This window comes from Crotalus tigris, unplaced genomic scaffold, assembly GCF_016545835.1.
Source record: "Crotalus tigris isolate CLP2741 ecotype Arizona unplaced genomic scaffold, ASM1654583v1 scf7180000018323.1251302, whole genome shotgun sequence".
Lineage (NCBI taxonomy): Eukaryota > Metazoa > Chordata > Lepidosauria > Squamata > Viperidae > Crotalus > Crotalus tigris.
The window spans coordinates 1,135,184-1,158,719 of NW_024096943.1; the positions used below are offsets into that span (position 1 = coordinate 1,135,184).

The 23,536-nt window shown below is 39.8% G+C and overlaps 3 protein-coding genes across 4 annotated transcripts; all 3 read left to right on the top strand.

The window, feature by feature from the left end:
• The first annotated feature begins 4,280 nt into the window (after positions 1-4,280).
• On the top strand, positions 4,281-6,059 carry LOC120311187 (olfactory receptor 10K2-like). Its single transcript, XM_039350393.1, has one exon. It carries the CDS (start codon positions 4,808-4,810, stop codon positions 5,771-5,773), a length of 966 nt encoding a protein of 321 aa, XP_039206327.1. The 5' UTR covers positions 4,281-4,807; the 3' UTR covers positions 5,774-6,059.
• Positions 6,060-10,113: 4,054 nt separating this feature from the next.
• Positions 10,114-11,173, top strand: LOC120311159 (1-phosphatidylinositol phosphodiesterase-like). The gene has a single exon (XM_039350344.1). It carries the CDS (start codon positions 10,114-10,116, stop codon positions 10,969-10,971), a length of 858 nt encoding a protein of 285 aa, XP_039206278.1. The 3' UTR covers positions 10,972-11,173.
• Positions 11,174-13,307: 2,134 nt separating this feature from the next.
• LOC120311188 (olfactory receptor 10K2-like) lies at positions 13,308-21,945 on the top strand. Of its 2 annotated transcripts, none has more exons than XM_039350394.1 (2): positions 13,308-13,434; positions 20,457-21,945. In XM_039350394.1, exon 2 carries the CDS (start codon positions 20,694-20,696, stop codon positions 21,657-21,659), a length of 966 nt encoding a protein of 321 aa, XP_039206328.1. In that variant the 5' UTR covers positions 13,308-13,434; positions 20,457-20,693; the 3' UTR covers positions 21,660-21,945. The 2 variants fall into 2 exon arrangements, 1 of the variants encoding a protein (XP_039206328.1); XR_005557550.1 differs by lacking the exon at positions 20,457-21,945 and adding an exon at positions 19,505-20,134 and having other exon boundaries at positions 13,323-13,434.
• The last annotated feature ends 1,591 nt before the right edge of the window (positions 21,946-23,536 follow it).

A 23,536-nucleotide genomic window follows, 5' to 3' on the forward strand; every position in this document is an offset into this window, starting at 1 on the left:
ACATGGCAGAGAATCACATTATCTATGTTAGGCTATGAGTTTAAACTAGGATTGAGAATATCTGTTGAGAAAACACCTCTTAAATCTGCATCAATTTGAAAACATCAAGAAAAATAACTGTTTAACACTGCCCCCCAAAATCTTTTCAAATAATTATAATCAGTATAATTCCTTCATCCTTGCTTTCTGCCTTTACTAATAACCAGCTTGTTGCTCTTCTATGTCCATTGTCCTTCTTATATAGACTGATGAATGCATTGAAAATATTTATTAATTGCAGAATGTAGAATGGAGTGAGAACAAAAGCATGGAGACTGGATTTATTTTTATTTTTCTAGGATTCAACATTAATGAAACTTTGCAGATTATGATTTTTTAATTTTTTTATTCTCATGTTCCTCATCACACTGTCAGAACACACGACTATTTTGATCATATATATAATTGATCCCGCTTTTTACACACCCATATATTTCTTCCTGTGCAACCTCTCTTTTATTGAGATCTGCCATACTCTGGTCATTGTGCCCCTAAGGCTGGTCAACCTCTTGGTCAAGAATAGTGCAAGAATAGTCATGACAGCATGCGCTACACAAATGAATTTCTTCATTGCTTTGGGGGATGTGGAATTGTGTGTCCATATGCAATCCACTGTGCTGTATACCCCCGTCATGAACAGAAATGTGTTTGTACAGTTTTGGGTCTTTTCAGTCTTCCATTTTCTGGCTCACATAACATTAATCACTTCTTCTGGGATATCCCACCAGTGCTTCTTTTTTGGTGTGTGTAGCCATACAAATACCAACAAAGTGGCTGATTTTGTTGTCTGGCTGACAAAGTTGCTCATTCAATTCCTGTTTATCCTGGTTTCCTACATTTTTATTGGCAATTCTACCTTTAAGATCAAGTGTTTTGAAGGCTGGAAAATGCCTTCTCTATCTGTGTTGCTCACCTGGTTGTGGTCATCCTCCATTGTGGTTGTACCATTTTCATCTATATCTGTCTGAAGGCCAACTACTCCCTAGAACACAGCAAAGTGATCTCTTTGATCTATAACAATTTCATACCTGCGTTGTACTTTATAATTTACAGTTTCTGAAACAAGTAAGTCGAGGGAGCACTTAGGGAAACAGGGGAAAGGAAATTAATTTTAATGGAAAGACAGTAATTATACAGCTAGTGTTTCAAGGAGGAACTGAGGAAGATGTAGACAAGAAACAAATGGCTTTATATTTCTAATACTGGCCTTTTACAGTAGGTTACCTGAACAAAAGAATTCTGAAAATTCCAGTGGGATGATTAGACTCAAAAGAACTAATATGCCATATGTATTTATTCTCTGCAAATTCAGTGCAGGTAATCCTTAGGTTATGACCATAATTGAGCCAAAATATGGTCATAAGTCATTGCGATCATTAAGTGGGTCACCACATGACTCGATCAAATTTTACAACATTTTTTGCTGTACTAGTTAAACGAGTCCCATGTTTGTTGAGTGAATCCATTTTACCCAATGGCTATTTATAACCAGGAATTAAGGAGAAACAGTGAGGACAATTAACCAGTGGAACGGCTTGCCTTCAGAAGTTGTGGGTGCTTCATCATTGGAAGTCTTTAAGAAGAGACTGGACAGTCACTTGTCTGGACTGGTATAGGGTCTCTTGCTTGAACAGGGGGTTGGACTAGAAGACTTCAAAAGTCCCTCTCAGCTCTATTCTGATTGATTGATATTTTTGCTGCAAACTAGAAGTAAACACCAGAAACGGATAAAAAATTGTCAAAAATTGCAGTCGTGTGACTGCAGGGCACTGCAGGTCACTGCAAACAGCTGTAAAGGTGATCATGGGATCACATGACCAGGAGTAATTGCGACTCTTGTAACTTTGAAATCAGGTTGTAGGTAGTTTTTGTGAGGCAGGGACATAACTTTGGTTGCTAAGCAACCACTCGTAAGTCAAGGACTACCAGTATTAAAAAAGAGTCTACTGCCAATCCTACTGTTTTCTGCACTAGAGTGAGTAACATGGTACCCTCCAGATTCTTTGATCTATAACTACCACATTATACTGCTGGCTGGGAGAGAGTTTTTAGAGGACACTATGACTCCTCAGCTTTTGCACTGGGCTTTTCTTATAAACCCCAAATTTGCTCTCAAATCTTGGATCTAAATTTGGAGGCTCGACCTCAATTACATTTGTACATCCCAATGGTTCAACTTTTAGGCAACAGTCTGAAATCAATATAATCTTTCCCACTTGTGTATCTTTCAGTAACTGCATATGACTTCACCTGAAAGACTTTGACAAACTCCAAACATTTTGTTCATTGCGAGGTAACCATATCAATTGGGAATATAATTTTTCTTGAAATGTCTATTAAAGCATTTCATACACCATACAGTGCTATGGTGATCCTGGAAAAAGGTTGAATATTATACCTACCATAGGATAGGATTTCATGCCACACGTAACTTGTATGGAAGTCCTACAATGTTCACCCAGTTTAAGATGTGAGTCACAATTAGATGTCTTGTTTTACATAGATAGGGCATCAAGTTTAAACCTGCTTAAAAGCAGCATATTGAAATATCTGGATATGTTTTTCTGGTATGAAGAACATTTGTATATTCATGGATGATGATTGCAGCAGTCAACAACTTTAGGAAGACTATGAATGCTCTGTTCAATGGTGTGTACTTATCAGATCAAAACAATTAGCAAACAAACAAATCAAATTATTTATTTTAAAGAAAGGTAGAATCCCTAAGTATGTTTACGCAAAATACTTCCCACTGGATTCAGTGGTTTTTATTTCAGAGTGATCATGGATTGGAATCTGTGCCCAAATTTCCAATCAGCTAAACTTTTAATCTCTTGTAAGATTTTTAAAGACTGCTTAGACTTGCCTTCATCCTTTGCAAGTGATCATGGAATACAGATATTTGCCGATGTGGCAATGAGCCCAATGCTTTCGAAAAGAAGGATGTGCAAATATTCAAGCTATAGACTGATTGGTGTGGTATCTCTCTGTCTGTCCAGTCATCCTTCCATCAATCCATCGATCCATCATCTATTGTTTCCTTGCTATAGTCACAGAAAGTTCTATATATTCTATAGTATTAATAATGGAAGTTTGTTAGGTGCTATTGTTACAGGGAGAGATATGCACAGAAATAGAAAAACTGAAAGCATGATGGGGAAGGGGGAGATTTTATGTAAGTACTGTAAATTAAAAGGAATCTAAGTGCTAAAAGCAGCTAAACATCTACTACCTTCAGGATGAAGGTTTGTTCTCCAAGTTTGTGGGTTGGAGCTTGGAGAACAAATCTTCACCCTCATCCTACACCCGAGCTACAGATTTTCGCCACTATTGCAAATCTATTACCTTCTTCCACGGTGGCCAACCCTCTGACCCCCTTTAACTAAGAGGTTTCCAGACCGGCCGTGGTACCATTGGATTCATGAAAGAAGAATCTGTCTGGCTAAAAGTAGTTTTTGTTGCGGAATGTTTAGACTTAATTTTTGAGACTAGGAATATCCTTCTCTTTCTTTAGATGGGATAGCAACTGTCAATTTAGGCAGCTGATTAATATGCTTATTTGCATTTGTTTTCATGCAGTTCATACAATGATGATCTTCCTTTGGTCGCTTCAACTCTATCTTGACTCCTGGTGTCTGCCCCGGACAAGTTCCTGCATTTTCTTGGCAAGATTTTAAAAGTGGTTTGCCATTGCCTACTCCCTACACCTGAGGGAGAGTGATCACCCAGGATCACCCAGCTGGCTTCATGCCCAAGATAGGAGTAGAACTCACAGTCCCCTAATTCTAAATGGATTCCTTACCTCCTACACCAAACTAGTTCTCTAATGATAACTTAGACATCCTTATTTTGTCCAGATATCTATTTCTAAGCCCACATAATTGCCCATCTTGGGGACTGAAAGGAATGGATCCTACAACTGATTGTTAGCCACTCTGTACACCTCAGTTCCTTCTGCCATAAAAGGAATGCAGATCGAGATTTCTGAGGACCTTTCAATGAATGGAGACATATCTGTGAGATTTTTTTGTTTTTTATTTGTTTTGTTTTTTTGGTGCTGCCTGTAATTCTACCCTGGAAGATATGTTGGTTATTTTTCTAGAAGAAAAGCAACTAAAGAAAACTTTCCTGTCAGTTAGAACAACTAATCAGAGGAAAAACCTGCCTCCAGAAGTTGTGGATGCTCCAACATTGGAAGTTTTTAAGACAAGATTGGGCAACCATTTTTTTGAAATGTTATAGGGTTTCCTGCCTGAGCAGGGGGTTGGACTAGATGACCTCCAAGGTCCCTTCCAACTGTTATTCTGTTATACATATAGACCTATTTATTTAAAAAAAAACAAGCAAAACAACTTTACATGCTTAAAAAGCCCTATAGATAGTATGTAAAGACAATTGAAAAGGTAAGTGACTAACAGGTTTTAAATCCCTCTGATGCTGAGGAACAAATATAAACGTTCCTGGTAGCAGACATATTTACATCATTTTTTTTTGCTTATAACAATCATATATTCTTCTTATAACCCGCTAGGTGGCAATATTAAGTCAAACATGGCTGATCACCCAAAACTAAGCCTTTGGGCTAAGAGAAGACTAGGAGAAAAACACTGCAGAGCACAGTAGATAGGGAACTGGGAAAGAATTCCCAGTGGGAAAGAATTCACATTTATATTGCAGCTAAGAAAACATACACATTAGTAGAAACTGAGTGCAATGTGAAGGAGAATTTGCATCCTAAGAATATCAGCTTTCAGCTACAAGATGTAGGATGGAGATGCACAGACAGAATAACAGCACGGAGGATAATTTTATAATCCTTGGATTCAATACCAGTAGAACTTTACAATTTGCACTTTTCGCTTTGTTCCTTCTAATGCACCTCCTCACCCTCTCAGGAAACCTGGCCATTGTGGTCCTAACTTTAGTTGATCCTGCCCTCCACATCCCCATGTATTTCTTCCTGCGCAACCTGTCTTTCATTGAGGTCTGTTACACTCTGGTCATTGTGCCTCAAATGCTTGCCAACTTCTTGGACAAGAGCAGAAGTGTGTCCTTGACTGCCTGTGCAGCACAGATGTACTTCTTCATTGCTTTTGGGGGCTCTGAATGTTTTCTATTGGCTTTGATGGCCTATGATAGATACACAGCCATATGCAACCCATTGTGCTACACTCTCATCATGAACAAGAATTTCTGCAAAAAACTTTTGGCGATAGCCTGCATCAGTGGATTCACAATCTCACTGGGATTCACCACTTTGATTTTCAGTCTTCCCTTTTGCAGTTCACATAACATTAACCACTTCTTCTGTGACATCCCACCATTGCTGTTCCTGGCATGCAACGACACACATGACAAAGAAGTGGCTGTGTTCCTTGGCTGCACAATGATTTTACTCGTTCCATTCTTGCTCATTCTGATTTCCTATGTCTTTATTGCCCATTCCATCCTCATGGTCAAGTGTGCTGAAGGCCGGAAAAAGGCCTTCTCCACCTGTGCCGCTCACTTGATTGTGGTCATCCTCCACTACGGCTGTGCTATCTTTATCTACATCCGTCCTAAGGCCAGCTACTCCCTGAATGAAGACAAACTGGTATCTTTGATCTACACCAATGTGACACCTATGATGTATCCCATGATTTATAGCCTCCGTAATAAGGAAATCAAAGGTGCATTGAAGAGACTATGGGAAAAGACATTTATTTCCATGGAAAACAAACAGATGAAACATTGACATGCCAGTTGCCAGGAGAAAATGATCTGACTATTTTTTCTTTAACCAAGAAGAAGTGTTAAATCAATAACTGTTGCTTGGGGTTTTTTTTAATATTCCAATGTAGTAGATTTTATTCTTGAGTCAATCTGAAACTTCCTGATTTTATCCATGCTTTGATCCCAGAGAATCTACTTGCATCCTGATTGTCAGGATTTGTAGCTTCTTTCTTGGTATCTGTCTTTCTGAGTATATTTGAGAGAAATTACTTTACTTGTAATTGAATAATAAACATTCTAAGGATCCATTTGTGCTAAATACTCAAATAGTAGTCTATTGTGCAAAAGCAACTAAGGTTGGAAGAGTAACTTAAAAAGTTTTTGAAAAATGGAGCTTAATTAGTAACTTGCAGTAAGTTGATTTCAGATATTGCAGTCTTGCATGTCATTTAGGTGTGAGAATTTCTAAATCAGATACTTCACAACCAATTTCTGAATAGTTAAGGTGACCAACCGTCCTCCTTTAGGGAGGACAGTCCTTTTGTAAGTTCTGTCCTCCCTCGAAAAGTGTCCTCCTACATGTCCCCCTTTTTGATATTTGAAGACTAATCTGCCGGGCTTTTTTTTCCCTCATAGAACGCTCAGAATGGCGTTCTGGCACCTTTTTTGATTTTTTTTTTTCAACTTTTGCATGAGCTGTGCTACTCCCCCTATTGGTTTTCGAAAGCCAATAGGAGTTGCTGCTGAGCGCGCCAAAAAACCCAGCTGGCAAACTTTGCACATGCAAGTTGTCTGCAGTGAAGGCGAATTGGCAGGAACTTTGCACCCCCTCCCTGCTACCCAACTACACCATCTCCTAGTTAGTTCTGAAGATACCTGGAGGAGACTGGAGCGGTAAGTTTCTCTTGATTTTCGGCTCTGCTAGGGCAATAATGGCTGCGGGCACAAGAGGCAGGGGCGGCGGGGGTGCTGCGGGTGGGGGTGTGAGGGGTGGCAGCGGCCAGCTGCCCCCCGTGCTGTGGGAGCTGCAGGGCCCTCTCAACACGGGGCTGCGCAGAGTGGGCAGTGGTGCTGGCAGGGCGGCTGCAGGTGGGGTGTGTCGACAGCAGGCTGCCCTCCCGGGGCTGGAGCCGGCATGGCTGGTGCTTTGAGAGCCGCGGGGCCCGCTCTACACAGCGGGGCAACGGTGCTGGCAGGACGGCTGCGGGCGGGGGCACAGTGGGCTGTTGACCTTCCATGGGCCGGGCCAGCTTTTACGATATTTTTTTCTTCAATTTATTTGTGTCCTCCTTTTCATTGTAAAAAAGTTGGTCACCTTAGAATAGTAGCATTTTTAAAATCTAGATTGTTTAGAATAAAACTTTAGGATATGACTATGAGACCATCAAAATTGTATTGGTCTAAGACTGTAATAAAATGACTGACTGAATCTTCAGGAATTTTTGTTTGTCTGAATATTTATCTCAGACTTTCCCCATCATCAACAACCTTCCATTTTGTGTTAGGACTACATTTCCCCAAATCCTCAACCAATATAACCATTAGCCAGGCTGGTTGCTGAGAGTTCTAATTCCAGCATGTATGGAAGACAGCATACAGAGAAGCAGATTTAAAGCATATTTATCTTTAAAAGAACCCTTTTTAATCCACCTAGAATACATTATTTATTACTAGTTTCTATGATTTAGTAGCCATCCCATTTAATGAGATAGATATGTTTCCTTCCCTTGTTATTTTCTCTAGCAAAATACAGACTTCCCCCTCTATATATCACGCAATCTTTTTAAAAATAATGTGGGGATTGGGGCAGTGAAAAAAAAGAAAGTGGAAAGGCTGAGACAGGAAAAAAACAAGCAAGTGAAAAGGGATAGAGATGAGGCAGGAAGTGCATTTTGGAGGGAAGTGGATTGAAGGTCCAGAAGCATAATTACTCACAAATGCACAGGTGCAGGTGTTTTCAAACTTTTTCAGGCTATGGAACCAGTTCATTAAAAAAAAGCTCTAGGGACAGACTTTTCTTGTTTTTGCCTTTATCATAGAACTTCATCAAGTTCTCAGTGAATCCTAGGTTTCTACAGGACCTAGTTTTAAATATTATATGCCAATCATATTGCCCTAATTCTCAATAAACAACTCTCAATAAATTCTTTCTCTTATTTTTTAAAAAGTGATGTTGTTTGTTCATTTAAACTCTCAATCATTACCTTATTTTTAAAAGAGAGGGAGACAGAGAGAGGGAGGGAGAGAGAGATAGACAGACAGACAGATAGACAGACAGAGACAGAGACAGTCAGACAGAGAGAGACAGAGACAGAGACATGGAGACAGAGAGACGGAGACAGAGACAGAGAGGGAGGGAGGGAGGGAGGGAGAGAGAGGGCGCAATTTGTTCTGAGACAATGTACAATTGGTGATGCTAACCATAGCTGCCTTTGCTGCCAAGATGTCAAATCAATTTTTCAAAATTTAAACCTGAAGAGAGTATATACAGTATATTACATTGAATGTTTAGAAGTGGCTCTAAAAACCTATCATCCACAAGAGCAGATAAAAAAAATGAAGATGTTGGATTTTACCATACTATCAAAATTTTCCTCCTTTTGTACATATTGTCAATATTTCATACATGTACTAAAGTCAGGGCATTAATCATGCAGTCATGACCACCATCTCAACCTTTTCAATTGCAAAGTTGCTGTTAGTACCCTTTATAATGCCTTGGTAAGACCATCAATTTTGGTCACTACAATATAAAAAAGATGTTGAGACTCTGGAAAGAGTGCAGAGATGATGAGGGGGTTGGAGGCTAAAACATATGAAGAACAGTTGTAGGAATTGGGTATGTGTAATTATGCCGCAACCAATGCTCCTAATGGTGGGTGGAATAGATACATGAGAGAGGGAGAGGGCATGGGAAAGGGAGAGGGAGAGGTAAGACTGCAGAAAATTGCATCCAGTTTTGGTCACCATATTATAAAAAAGATATTAAAACTCTTGAAAGATTGCAAAGAAGAGCAACAAAGATGATTAGAGGGCTGAAGGCTAAAACATATGAAGAACGGTTGCAGGAATTGGGTTTGCCTAGTCTAGTGAAAAGAAGGACTGGAGTGACATGATAGCAGCATTCCAATATTTGAGGGGCTGCCACAAAGAAGAGGGGGGGGGGGTCAAACTATTTTCCAAAGCACCAGAAGGCAAGACAAAGAGCAATGGATGGAAACTAATGGAAGAGATAAGCAACCTGGAATTAAGGAGAAATTGCCTTACAGTGTAAACAATTATCCAGTGGAACAGCTTGCCTTCAGAATAGCAATAGCAATGCCACTTAGACTTATGTACTGCTTCACAGTGCTTTACAGCCCTCTCTAAGTGGTTTACAGAGTCAGCATATTGCCCCCAACAATCTAGGCCCTCATTTTACTGACCTTGGAAGGATGGAAGGCTGAGTCAGCCTTCAGCCGGTGAGACTTGAACTGCCGAACTGCCGGCAGCTGGCAGTCAGCAGAAGTAGACTGCAATACTGCATTCTAACCACTGCGCCACTAGAGGTTTTGGTTGCTCCATCACTGAAGGTTTTAAAGAAGAGATCGGACAGCCATTTGTCTGAAATGCTATAGGATTTCCTGCCTGAGCAGGGGATTGGACTAGAAGGTCTCCAAAGACCCTCCCAACTCTGTTATTCTGTCCTGCCACTAGGAACTACAGGGATCCTATCCAGTAAATGACCATGATATTTATACAATCATAAATCATACCACATTTAGTTTACAACAACAACAACAATAAAGTTAGACCTTGGAGGTCATCTGGTCCAACCCCCTGCTCAGGCAGGAAATCCTATACCATTTCAGACAAATGGCTGTCCAGCCTCTTCTTAAAAACTTCTAGTGTTGGACCATTCACCGCTTCTGGAGGCAGGTTGTTCCACTGGTTAATTGTTCTAACTATCAGGAATGCTATATTTTTTGTACTCTTTTAATTGTTTTTATGTTTTATGTCAGAGTCACTTGTGGAGATGGGCATCTATAGAAATCAATAAAATAAAATAAATAAATAATGTTGATTCCAAAATTGGAATCTGGAATCTGGAGGACATCAGATTGGGAACACTGTAACCTCTTGAGCCCATGGGCTGGTATACTAATCAGGTATGTATATCTGAAGATGTGTAGTGAGAGAAATGGGAATTCTCTGATTAAACAGTCAGCTGCCCTCAGGTATGCTGGGAGATGCTGATCACTTGCCAATAGAAGTGCATTCAGTTGGAAATCTTTCTTAATCTAACTTAGCTGACATTACAGCAGGATGTTCTCTGCTCTGCAGAAGATCATGATATATTTGTTTCCTTTCCAGATGGACACTATGGAATATGGAAAGAGGCAGCAAACAGAGGCATTTGACAATACGTTCTGGCCTGCTTCTTATCTCTCTGACTGGATGTCTGGCTTACCTGACCACCTTTCTCTTTCCAAAATCTCCATCCCTGGCACCCATGACTCCATGAGCGTGCTTGGAGGCCCAAAGATCTGTTGTCAGACTTGGCCACTTGAGGCTCAGCTAGCTGCTGGGGTGCGTTTCTTGGATATCCGTTGTAAGCTGGAAAATGGCCGTTTCCTTATATACCATGTCAACACTTTCCAGGAGGCAGACTTTTCTGATGTCCTGGAAGGCACCTTGAGCTTCCTCAACCAACACCCAGGGGAAACGGTACATATGAGAGTTAAAGAAGAACTCCCATTTATTCCCAATGTAGATTACGCTTCTCGCTTCCAACGTTATTTAGCTGAAGAAGGCCGGAATAAAGTTTGGATGAAGGAGGCCATTCCCACTTTAAGGCAGGCTCGGGGGAAGATTATTATTTTGGAGGAACTTGAGAAAGAGGTGCTAGGTGTTCCATATGAAGAATTGAGTGTTAGTGATGTGTGGCATGTTTTCTGCCCTGAGTGCAAATGGGAGCAAGTGAAGGAGCATCTTGACTTGGCAACCACTGGTGACCCAAATGTCCTGCACCTTACCTTTTGTTCTGGTAATGGCCTCTTCACAAATCCCGAGAAACTAGCCAGAGACATCAACCCACGTTGTCATCAATATCTCAAGTCTCAGGCTGGACCAGCTCTGTGTTGGGGTGTGGTAATCCTGGATTTTCCTGGCACAGGATTGATTCAAACCATTGTGGAAAGTAACTTTGGAACACAGCATTATGATGATGTAACCATTTGACATTTGTGATGAAACGGTGAAGAGGAGGATTCTAGAATAATGCGCATATACTAGCTTCAGAAGCTTGGTAACAGTATATTTTTTTCAAACAAACAGCAAGAATCAAACTTGTTGGAAGCCACATCCTGCAATGGAAGATGTGGCTTCTTTGTCCTGATCTGAAAGCTCACGAATTATCCTGTTTCATCCTGAGTTATGAATTTGGAAGCAGCCTCAAGAGTGACTTTGGCCACTGCTGGCATTGCAACGTAACCACAGTAGCTTCCCTAATAGATGGGCCATCCATCAAAACCTGAAATAAAGGAGAGTCCATCGCTTTCAACACATTCTATTCCATTTCCAAATACCGCAGATCATTAGGAAGGATTTGTTTTCTTGTAATGTAATTCTCCGAAACAAAACAAAGAATGCATTTGCTCCATTATCAATAATAAGAGCTTCAGCTATTACATTATTTGCTTTTCAATAATGCCTTTTTCAAGTTATACACACCCAACTCTCAATATTTCCTAAAAGAATTTGATTTTCTAATCTTTTTCCAGTTTCCGTCTTTTTCCTTTCAGCAATTTTAACTGTTTTTCCAATGTAAGGAAAACACCAGACCAAAACATTTATTGAATTATTCACTTGCTCTTCATTCTAGTCCCCCTCCCCCCTTTTGGGCATACATTGCTTGCCTTAAAAGAGAATATACTGGGAGCCAATGCAACTCATAAAGTAGAGGTGTTACATAGGTACAGAGGACAGTTCCACATTGAGCACATTATAGTAGTCCAAACCAGAAGTGAGTAAGATGTGAGTGACTATAACTAGTCACTCGTTGGGTCAATAAACCTGCACAATTAATGCATTTGGTTATGTAAAGGATTTCTTGGCCACAGCTGCCATCTGCTCTTCAAGAATGTTTGGCAGGAATGAGTAATGATGCATATAATAGAGCCATTTTGATCTGGTGTTTAAGGCACCAGGCTAGAAAGTGGGAGATTGTGAGTTCAAGTCCCACCTTAGCCATGCAAGCCAAGTGGGTGACTTTGAGCCTGTCACTCTCTTTCTGCCCAGCCCACCTCATAGGGTTTTTGCAGGCAAATAGGAAGAATGTGTGTTGGATATGTTTGCTTCTTGAATTATTTGTAAACATAATAAAAAGGCAGGATATAAATAAACAAATAGATAAATATTGCTCAACATTCTACTTGCTGGCCCTGGTTTTTGGCCTGAAGATGGGCACACTACTTTTGTTTATATCTTTCAAAAGCTAATATAGTCAGAGTCAGGATCTTCAGTTTTGAACTACTTTGTTTCAGAAACCACTGCAACCCAGTCCTAGATTTACTGATCAAATGCCTTAGCCGAACCAAAATGATTTTGGGAAGATTGGCAGGAGAAAAAAAAAATTGATTTGATTGTGGGGAAAAGTCAGAGATTGTTCTTGAGCATGGTTGAATTTCCCATCACTAAAAGGTATGAAGAAAGGGCCTTGAATATCCTTGGAGAATAATTTTAAGATAACTTTAGATTCTTGCTTTTTATATATACCTTTAATTTTTATTTGTTTTCTTTAATTTTTTATTTATATCTAATTTATATCTTCTAGCTTTTTATATTTTTAGGCTCTTGATGTATCTTTGTGCTTTTTATTGACTGTATCTCACTCTCTCTATGCTGGTCTATAACAGTGATAAAAATTTGAATTGAAGAAGTGCAGTGGAATGGCCGAAAGAAAGAATGGTGTTGAAAGAAAGAGTGTGTAAGGAAAGAAAGAAAACCCAAAATCCATCATATTTTTTCAGCCAAAATGCACTGAGCTATCAGGTCTCAACCATGGACTTCCTCTATTCAGGTTTATTAAAATTCCCTTTCAATTTCTGATGAAAGTTGGAGATAATAACCATTTTCACTTTTAGCACCTTCTTTTCTGCCTTTGTTGTTTAAAGTATCTTGTATAAGAGGCTTTAAGAAAAGTGTCCTTCTCAGAAGAACCAAAACCAGGAACTAGAGAGGCTACATTTGACTCCCATTCTTTGAAGAGAAAAACATTTAAAAAAAAAAATACAAATCTTCACAATTCTATCATTTATGTTAATAGGGAGAAACTAGTCCAGGATCAGTTAATGAACATTGTGGCTTTGTGAGATTTGAAGGTATTATGCACACTTCTTCCCACTCTTTACTTCCTTTTTTTGGGGGGGGGGAGATAAATCAGCCTCACTCATTCTTATCCAGCTACATGATGAAGCCCTCTGGGACTTCTGGAAAATTAGCACTTGGAGATCATCTCTACCTGGACCACAGTCCCTTAAATAGATGTCACATATTTATAACTTTGCAGGAAATATCAGCATGTTCTTCTGTTTAGAGATGTGGTGGCGCACTTAAAATGCTGTATTGCAGGTTGACTCTGCCCACAGCCAGGACTTCGATCCTGACTGGCTCAAGGTTGACTCAGTCTTCCATCCTTCCAAGGTGGGTAAAATGAGGACCCAGATTGTTGGGGGCAATATGCTGACTCTGTAAACTGCTCAGAGAGGGCTGTAAAGCATTATAGAGTGGTATATAAATCTAACTGCTATTCCTATTCCTATTTATGAAAGATCTGAGTTTAGAATGAGGAATACCTTCCTCCTATATCATCTCCAGGTTTACAACTTCTACCATAGTTAGTTTGGGCATGAGAAATGAACTCTATAGCTGCTAAAGTTTGATCAGTGGAATGTTGAATGTTATTGAAGACAAAAACTCAGGTCCCTGTGACCGATTCAGATTGGTTCCTGCAAAACTAATACAAAACTACTATAACTACTATGTTCTGCAGGTTTTCCAACAGACTATATTTTAGATCCCTATTCACCCTTTAGGGAATATTTCCCCTACTCTCTGTGTAAGAAATTGGTGGGCTGGAAGCACCAGATACTATTTTAGATCCAGCAATTTTATTTCTCTCTGTGTGTGTGCATGTGTGTCTATGGACAAAGCCATGTTTGTGTGTGAATGTATTTCCAACCATTTCTGATTCTTATTTCTTTTAATCATGGCAACAGTGCTTTTCTACATTTCCCTTCCAAAATGTATCATGTAAACATTTAACTGAATTTTAATAAGGATATTTTTATGGATTTGGGGAATGTTGATATGCAGAGTAACGTATGAATAGAGGGAACAAAGCAAGCAGCATGAATTTTGAGATAGTTGGAGATGACACTGAAAACACACATAGGAACTGGCAGCTCTGCTTAGAATCTGAAGGCAGAATACATGTATATGTTCATTTACACAAATAACAGAATAACAGAATAACAGAGTTGGAAGGGACTTTGAAGGTCTTCTAGTCCAACCCCATGCTCAAGCAGGACACCCTATATCATTCCAGACAAGTGGCTGTCCAGTCTCTTCTTAAAAGCCTCCAATGATGGAGCACCCAAAACTTCTGAAGGCAAATCATTCCACTGGTTAATTGTCCTCACTGTTAGGACATTTCTCCTTTGTCTTAGGTTGCTTTTCTCCCTGATTGTTTCTTGTCTTGCCTCTCGTGCTTTGGGAAATAGGTTGACTCCTCTTCTTTGTGGCAGCCCCTCAAATATTGGAACACTGCTATCATGTCACACCTAATCCTTTTTTTTCGCTGGACCAGGCAAATCCAATTCCTGCAATCATTCTTTATATGTTTTAGCCTCCAGCCCTCTCATAATCTTTGTTGCTCTTTTCTGCATTCTTTCCAGAATCTGTACATCTTTTTTATAATATGGTGACCAAAATTGAATGCAGTTTTCTTCTCCCTCTCTCTCCCTCTTCCTCTCCCTCTCCCCTCTCTTATCTGTCTGTCTATTCCACCCACCATTAGGAGATTGGCTGCATCATAATGATATATCTATCTTATACTTTTCAACATAGTCCATAATTCCCGGACCTTCAGTTTACAAACAAGCTCTTATATGGGGTTATGTTCATAAAAGCCTAATTGTTCTTTCTATGTGGAGGACGCAATTTGAAGAGGAGGCTCTTAAGACACTCGGGCTTAGTTCACTCCATCTCCTCCCCCACTGTTTTTCCTAGCAGAAGCATTTCCGTTCTGACTGCTGCAATTAACACCCACCTAGAACTGGTCTGGGAGAATAGAGCTTCAAAAGTGTCTTCGCAAGAATCTTTGTCACAGTAGAAGTGGTCATTGGACTTTTGGCCCAGAAAGTTACAAGGAATGTGCTAAGCATCTCTTTGAAAGCTGAACCTCCTTGAGAGATGTTTGGAATTCTGGAGAAAAGGATGTTTGAAAAATGAAAAGTAATTATAGGTAGTCCTTAACGTACAAACAGTTCGTTTAGTGTCCGCTCAAACTTACAACAGCACTGAAAAAAGTGGCTTATGACCATTTTTCACGGTTACAATCTTTGTAGCATCCCCATGATCAGGTGATCAAAACTCAGACGCTTGGCAACTGGTTCATACTTATGACCATTGCTATGTCCCAAGGTCATGTGATCCCCTTTTGCAACCTTATGACAAGCAAAGTCAATGGGGAAGCCAGATTCACTTAACCGGGTTACTAACTTATCAATGCAGTGATACACTTAACAACTGTGGCAAGAAAGGTAATAAAATGGGGCAAAACTCACTTAACAAATCTCTCACTTGACAATAGAAATTTTGGACTCAATTGTGGTCGTAAGCCGAGGACTACCTGTACCCTAAACCTTTCTTCCTGAGATACTGGAAACATACACCAATCATTTCAGTAGATTGCCATGTCCTTTAGAAGTGTTTCTTACATTATTCTCCATTAGGATCCTATGAACGCTTATAAAAGAGATGGATTGGATTATATCTGTCAGCATTAAAAGGTATGGCACCAATAGACTGAGTAAGCAAAACTTCAAAAATCTTAAAGTGAGAGAAGAAAGAAGGAAAGGGGAAACTAAAAAATACATGGCAGAGAATCACATTATCTATGTTAGGCTATGAGTTTAAACTAGGATTGAGAATATCTGTTGAGAAAACACCTCTTAAATCTGCATCAATTTGAAAACATCAAGAAAAATAACTGTTTAACACTGCCCCCCAAAATCTTTTCAAATAATTATAATCAGTATAATTCCTTCATCCTTGCTTTCTGCCTTTACTAATAACCAGCTTGTTGCTCTTCTATGTCCATTGTCCTTCTTATATAGACTGATGAATGCATTGAAAATATTTATTAATTGCAGAATGTAGAATGGAGTGAGAACAAAAGCATGGAGACTGGATTTATTTTTATTTTTCTAGGATTCAACATTAATGAAACTTTGCAGATTATGATTTTTTAATTTTTTTATTCTCATGTTCCTCATCACACTGTCAGAACACACGACTATTTTGATCATATATATAATTGATCCCGCTTTTTACACACCCATATATTTCTTCCTGTGCAACCTCTCTTTTATTGAGATCTGCCATACTCTGGTCATTGTGCCCCTAAGGCTGGTCAACCTCTTGGTCAAGAATAGTGCAAGAATAGTCATGACAGCATGCGCTACACAAATGAATTTCTTCATTGCTTTGGGGGATGTGGAATTGTGTGTCCATATGCAATCCACTGTGCTGTATACCCCCGTCATGAACAGAAATGTGTTTGTACAGTTTTGGGTCTTTTCAGTCTTCCATTTTCTGGCTCACATAACATTAATCACTTCTTCTGGGATATCCCACCAGTGCTTCTTTTTTGGTGTGTGTAGCCATACAAATACCAACAAAGTGGCTGATTTTGTTGTCTGGCTGACAAAGTTGCTCATTCAATTCCTGTTTATCCTGGTTTCCTACATTTTTATTGGCAATTCTACCTTTAAGATCAAGTGTTTTGAAGGCTGGAAAATGCCTTCTCTATCTGTGTTGCTCACCTGGTTGTGGTCATCCTCCATTGTGGTTGTACCATTTTCATCTATATCTGTCTGAAGGCCAACTACTCCCTAGAACACAGCAAAGTGATCTCTTTGATCTATAACAATTTCATACCTGCATTGTACTTTATAATTTACAGTTTCTGAAACAAGTAAGTCGAGGGAGCACTTAGGGAAACAGGGGAAAGGAAATTAATTTTAATGGAAAGACAGTAATTATACAGCTAGTGTTTCAAGGAGGAACTGAGGAAGATGTAGACAAGAAACAAATGGCTTTATATTTCTAATACTGGCCTTTTACAGTAGGTTACCTGAACAAAAGAATTCTGAAAATTCCAGTGGGATGATTAGACTCAAAAGAACTAATATGCCATATGTATTTATTCTCTGCAAATTCAGTGCAGGTAATCCTTAGGTTATGACCATAATTGAGCCAAAATATGGTCATAAGTCATTGCGATCATTAAGTGGGTCACCACATGACTCGATCAAATTTTACAACATTTTTTGCTGTACTAGTTAAACGAGTCCCATGTTTGTTGAGTGAATCCATTTTACCCAATGGCTATTTATAACCAGGAATTAAGGAGAAACAGTGAGGACAATTAACCAGTGGAACGGCTTGCCTTCAGAAGTTGTGGGTGCTTCATCATTGGAAGTCTTTAAGAAGAGACTGGACAGTCACTTGTCTGGACTGGTATAGGGTCTCTTGCTTGAACAGGGGGTTGGACTAGAAGACTTCAAAAGTCCCTCTCAGCTCTATTCTGATTGATTGATATTTTTGCTGCAAACTAGAAGTAAACACCAGAAACGGATAAAAAATTGTCAAAAATTGCAGTCGTGTGACTGCAGGGCACTGCAGGTCACTGCAAACAGCTGTAAAGGTGATCATGGGATCACATGACCAGGAGTAATTGCGACTCTTGTAACTTTGAAATCAGGTTGTAGGTAGTTTTTGTGAGGCAGGGACATAACTTTGGTTGCTAAGCAACCACTCGTAAGTCAAGGACTACCAGTATTAAAAAAGAGTCTACTGCCAATCCTACTGTTTTCTGCACTAGAGTGAGTAACATGGTACCCTCCAGATTCTTTGATCTATAACTACCACATTATACTGCTGGCTGGGAGAGAGTTTTTAGAGGACACTATGACTCCTCAGCTTTTGCACTGGGCTTTTCTTATAAACCCCAAATTTGCTCTCAAATCTTGGATCTAAATTTGGAGGCTCGACCTCAATTACATTTGTACATCCCAATGGTTCAACTTTTAGGCAACAGTCTGAAATCAATATAATCTTTCCCACTTGTGTATCTTTCAGTAACTGCATATGACTTCACCTGAAAGACTTTGACAAACTCCAAACATTTTGTTCATTGCGAGGTAACCATATCAATTGGGAATATAATTTTTCTTGAAATGTCTATTAAAGCATTTCATACACCATACAGTGCTATGGTGATCCTGGAAAAAGGTTGAATATTATACCTACCATAGGATAGGATTTCATGCCACACGTAACTTGTATGGAAGTCCTACAATGTTCACCCAGTTTAAGATGTGAGTCACAATTAGATGTCTTGTTTTACATAGATAGGGCATCAAGTTTAAACCTGCTTAAAAGCAGCATATTGAAATATCTGGATATGTTTTTCTGGTATGAAGAACATTTGTATATTCATGGATGATGATTGCAGCAGTCAACAACTTTAGGAAGACTATGAATGCTCTGTTCAATGGTGTGTACTTATCAGATCAAAACAATTAGCAAACAAACAAATCAAATTATTTATTTTAAAGAAAGGTAGAATCCCTAAGTATGTTTACGCAAAATACTTCCCACTGGATTCAGTGGTTTTTATTTCAGAGTGATCATGGATTGGAATCTGTGCCCAAATTTCCAATCAGCTAAACTTTTAATCTCTTGTAAGATTTTTAAAGACTGCTTAGACTTGCCTTCATCCTTTGCAAGTGATCATGGAATACAGATATTTGCCGATGTGGCAATGAGCCCAATGCTTTCGAAAAGAAGGATGTGCAAATATTCAAGCTATAGACTGATTGGTGTGGTATCTCTCTGTCTGTCCAGTCATCCTTCCATCAATCCATCGATCCATCATCTATTGTTTCCTTGCTATAGTCACAGAAAGTTCTATATATTCTATAGTATTAATAATGGAAGTTTGTTAGGTGCTATTGTTACAGGGAGAGATATGCACAGAAATAGAAAAACTGAAAGCATGATGGGGAAGGGGGAGATTTTATGTAAGTACTGTAAATTAAAAGGAATCTAAGTGCTAAAAGCAGCTAAACATCTACTACCTTCAGGATGAAGGTTTGTTCTCCAAGTTTGTGGGTTGGAGCTTGGAGAACAAATCTTCACCCTCATCCTACACCCGAGCTACAGATTTTCGCCACTATTGCAAATCTATTACCTTCTTCCACGGTGGCCAACCCTCTGACCCCCTTTAACTAAGAGGTTTCCAGACCGGCCGTGGTACCATTGGATTCATGAAAGAAGAATCTGTCTGGCTAAAAGTAGTTTTTGTTGCGGAATGTTTAGACTTAATTTTTGAGACTAGGAATATCCTTCTCTTTCTTTAGATGGGATAGCAACTGTCAATTTAGGCAGCTGATTAATATGCTTATTTGCATTTGTTTCCATGCAGTTCATACAATGATGATCTTCCTTTGGTCGCTTCAACTCTATCTTGACTCCTGGTGTCTGCCCCGGACAAGTTCCTGCATTTTCTTGGCAAGATTTTAAAAGTGGTTTGCCATTGCCTACTCCCTACACCTGAGGGAGAGTGATCACCCAGGATCACCCAGCTGGCTTCATGCCCAAGATAGGAGTAGAACTCACAGTCCCCTAATTCTAAATGGATTCCTTACCTCCTACACCAAACTAGTTCTCTAATGATAACTTAGACATCCTTATTTTGTCCAGATATCTATTTCTAAGCCCACATAATTGCCCATCTTGGGGAATGAAAGGAATGGATCCTACAACTGATTGTTAGCCACTCTGTACACCTCAGTTCCTTCTGCCATAAAAGGAATGCAGATCGAGATTTCTGAGGACCTTTCAATGAATGGAGACATATCTGTGAGATTTTTTTGTTTTTTATTTGTTTTGTTTTTTTGGTGCTGCCTGTAATTCTACCCTGGAAGATATGTTGGTTATTTTTCTAGAAGAAAAGCAACTAAAGAAAACTTTCCTGTCAGTTAGAACAACTAATCAGAGGAAAAACCTGCCTCCAGAAGTTGTGGATGCTCCAACATTGGAAGTTTTTAAGACAAGATTGGGCAACCATTTTTTTGAAATGTTATAGGGTTTCCTGCCTGAGCAGGGGGTTGGACTAGATGACCTCCAAGGTCCCTTCCAACTGTTATTCTGTTATACATATAGACCTATTTATTTAAAAAAAAACAAGCAAAACAACTTTACATGCTTAAAAAGCCCTATAGATAGTATGTAAAGACAATTGAAAAGGTAAGTGACTAACAGGTTTTAAATCCCTCTGATGCTGAGGAACAAATATAAACGTTCCTGGTAGCAGACATATTTACATCATTTTTTTTTGCTTATAACAATCATATATTCTTCTTATAACCCGCTAGGTGGCAATATTAAGTCAAACATGGCTGATCACCCAAAACTAAGCCTTTGGGCTAAGAGAAGACTAGGAGAAAAACACTGCAGAGCACAGTAGATAGGGAACTGGGAAAGAATTCCCAGTGGGAAAGAATTCACATTTATATTGCAGCTAAGAAAACATACACATTAGTAGAAACTGAGTGCAATGTGAAGGAGAATTTGCATCCTAAGAATATCAGCTTTCAGCTACAAGATGTAGGATGGAGATGCACAGACAGAATAACAGCACGGAGGATAATTTTATAATCCTTGGATTCAATACCAGTAGAACTTTACAATTTGCACTTTTCGCTTTGTTCCTTCTAATGCACCTCCTCACCCTCTCAGGAAACCTGGCCATTGTGGTCCTAACTTTAGTTGATCCTGCCCTCCACATCCCCATGTATTTCTTCCTGCGCAACCTGTCTTTCATTGAGGTCTGTTACACTCTGGTCATTGTGCCTCAAATGCTTGCCAACTTCTTGGACAAGAGCAGAAGTGTGTCCTTGACTGCCTGTGCAGCACAGATGTACTTCTTCATTGCTTTTGGGGGCTCTGAATGTTTTCTATTGGCTTTGATGGCCTATGATAGATACACAGCCATATGCAACCCATTGCGCTACACTCTCATCATGAACAAGAATTTCTGCAAAAAACTTTTGGCGATAGCCTGCATCAGTGGATTCACAATCTCACTGGGATTCACCACTTTGATTTTCAGTCTTCCCTTTTGCAGTTCACATAACATTAACCACTTCTTCTGTGACATCCCACCATTGCTGTTCCTGGCATGCAACGACACACATGACAAAGAAGTGGCTGTGTTCCTTGGCTGCACAATGATTTTACTCGTTCCATTCTTGCTCATTCTGATTTCCTATGTCTTTATTGCCCATTCCATCCTCATGGTCAAGTGTGCTGAAGGCTGGAAAAAGGCCTTCTCCACCTGTGCCGCTCACTTGATTGTGGTCATCCTCCACTACGGCTGTGCTATCTTTATCTACATCCGTCCTAAGGCCAGCTACTCCCTGAATGAAGACAAACTGGTATCTTTGATCTACACCAATGTGACACCTATGATGTATCCCATGATTTATAGCCTCCGTAATAAGGAAATCAAAGGTGCATTGAAGAGACTATGGGAAAAGACATTTATTTCCATGGAAAACAAACAGATGAAACATTGACATGCCAGTTGCCAGGAGAAAATGATCTGACTATTTTTTCTTTAACCAAGAAGAAGTGTTAAATCAATAACTGTTGCTTAGGGGTTTTTTTAATATTCCAATGTAGTAGATTTTATTCTTGAGTCAATCTGAAACTTCCTGATTTTATCCATGCTTTGATCCCAGAGAATCTACTTGCATCCTGATTGTCAGGATTTGTAGCTTCTTTCTTGGTATCTGTCTTTCTGAGTATATTTGAGAGAAATTACTTTACTTGTAATTGAATAATAAACATTCTAAGGATCCATTTGTGCTAAATACTCAAATAGTAGTCTATTGTGCAAAAGCAACTAAGGTTGGAAGAGTAACTTAAAAAGTTTTTGAAAAATGGAGCTTAATTAGTAACTTGCAGTAAGTTGATTTCAGATATTGCAGTCTTGCATGTCATTTAGGTGTGAGAATTTCTAAATCAGATACTTCACAACCAATTTCTGAATAGTTAAGGTGACCAACCGTCCTCCTTTAGGGAGGACAGTCCTTTTGTAAGTTCTGTCCTCCCTCGAAAAGTGTCCTCCTACATGTCCCCCTTTTTGATATTTGAAGACTAATCTGCCGGGCTTTTTTTTTCCTCATAGAACGCTCAGAATGGCGTTCTGGCACCTTTTTTGATTTTTTTTTTTCAACTTTTGCATGAGCTGTGCTACTCCCCCTATTGGTTTTCGAAAGCCAATAGGAGTTGCTGCTGAGCGCGCCAAAACACCCAGCTGGCAAACTTTGCACATGCAAGTTGTCTGCAGTGAAGGCGAATTGGCAGGAACTTTGCACCCCCTCCCTGCTACCCAACTACACCATCTCCTAGTTAGTTCTGAAGATACCTGGAGGAGACTGGAGCGGTAAGTTTCTCTTGATTTTCGGCTCTGCTAGGGCAATAATGGCTGCGGGCACAAGAGGCAGGGGCGGCGGGGGTGCTGCGGGTGGGGGTGTGAGGGGTGGCAGCGGCCAGCTGCCCCCCGTGCTGTGGGAGCTGCAGGGCCCTCTCAACACGGGGCTGCGCAGAGTGGGCAGTGGTGCTGGCAGGGCGGCTGCAGGTGGGGTGTGTCGACAGCAGGCTGCCCTCCCGGGGCTGGAGCCGGCATGGCTGGTGCTTTGAGAGCCGCGGGGCCCGCTCTACACAGCGGGGCAACGGTGCTGGCAGGACGGCTGCGGGCGGGGGCACAGTGGGCTGTTGACCTTCCATGGGCCGGGCCAGCTTTTACGATATTTTTTTCTTCAATTTATTTGTGTCCTCCTTTTCATTGTAAAAAAGTTGGTCACCTTAGAATAGTAGCATTTTTAAAATCTAGATTGTTTAGAATAAAACTTTAGGATATGACTATGAGACCATCAAAATTGTATTGGTCTAAGACTGTAATAAAATGACTGACTGAATCTTCAGGAATTTTTGTTTGTCTGAATATTTATCTCAGACTTTCCCCATCATCAACAACCTTCCATTTTGTGTTAGGACTACATTTCCCCAAATCCTCAACCAATATAACCATTAGCCAGGCTGGTTGCTGAGAGTTCTAATTCCAGCATGTATGGAAGACAGCATACAGAGAAGCAGATTTAAAGCATATTTATCTTTAAAAGAACCCTTTTTAATCCACCTAGAATACATTATTTATTACTAGTTTCTATGATTTAGTAGCCATCCCATTTAATGAGATAGATATGTTTCCTTCCCTTGTTATTTTCTCTAGCAAAATACAGACTTCCCCCTCTATATATCACGCAATCTTTTTAAAAATAATGTGGGGATTGGGGCAGTGAAAAAAAAGAAAGTGGAAAGGCTGAGACAGGAAAAAAACAAGCAAGTGAAAAGGGATAGAGATGAGGCAGGAAGTGCATTTTGGAGG

What these genes read in the sequence shown, in the direction of transcription:
- LOC120311187 (XM_039350393.1), top strand. Translation starts at nt 4,808, where the DNA reads ATGGAGATGCACAGACAGAATAACAGCACGGAGGATAATTTTATAATC.
- LOC120311159 (XM_039350344.1), top strand. Translation starts at nt 10,114, where the DNA reads ATGGAATATGGAAAGAGGCAGCAAACAGAGGCATTTGACAATACGTTC.
- LOC120311188 (XM_039350394.1), top strand. Translation starts at nt 20,694, where the DNA reads ATGGAGATGCACAGACAGAATAACAGCACGGAGGATAATTTTATAATC.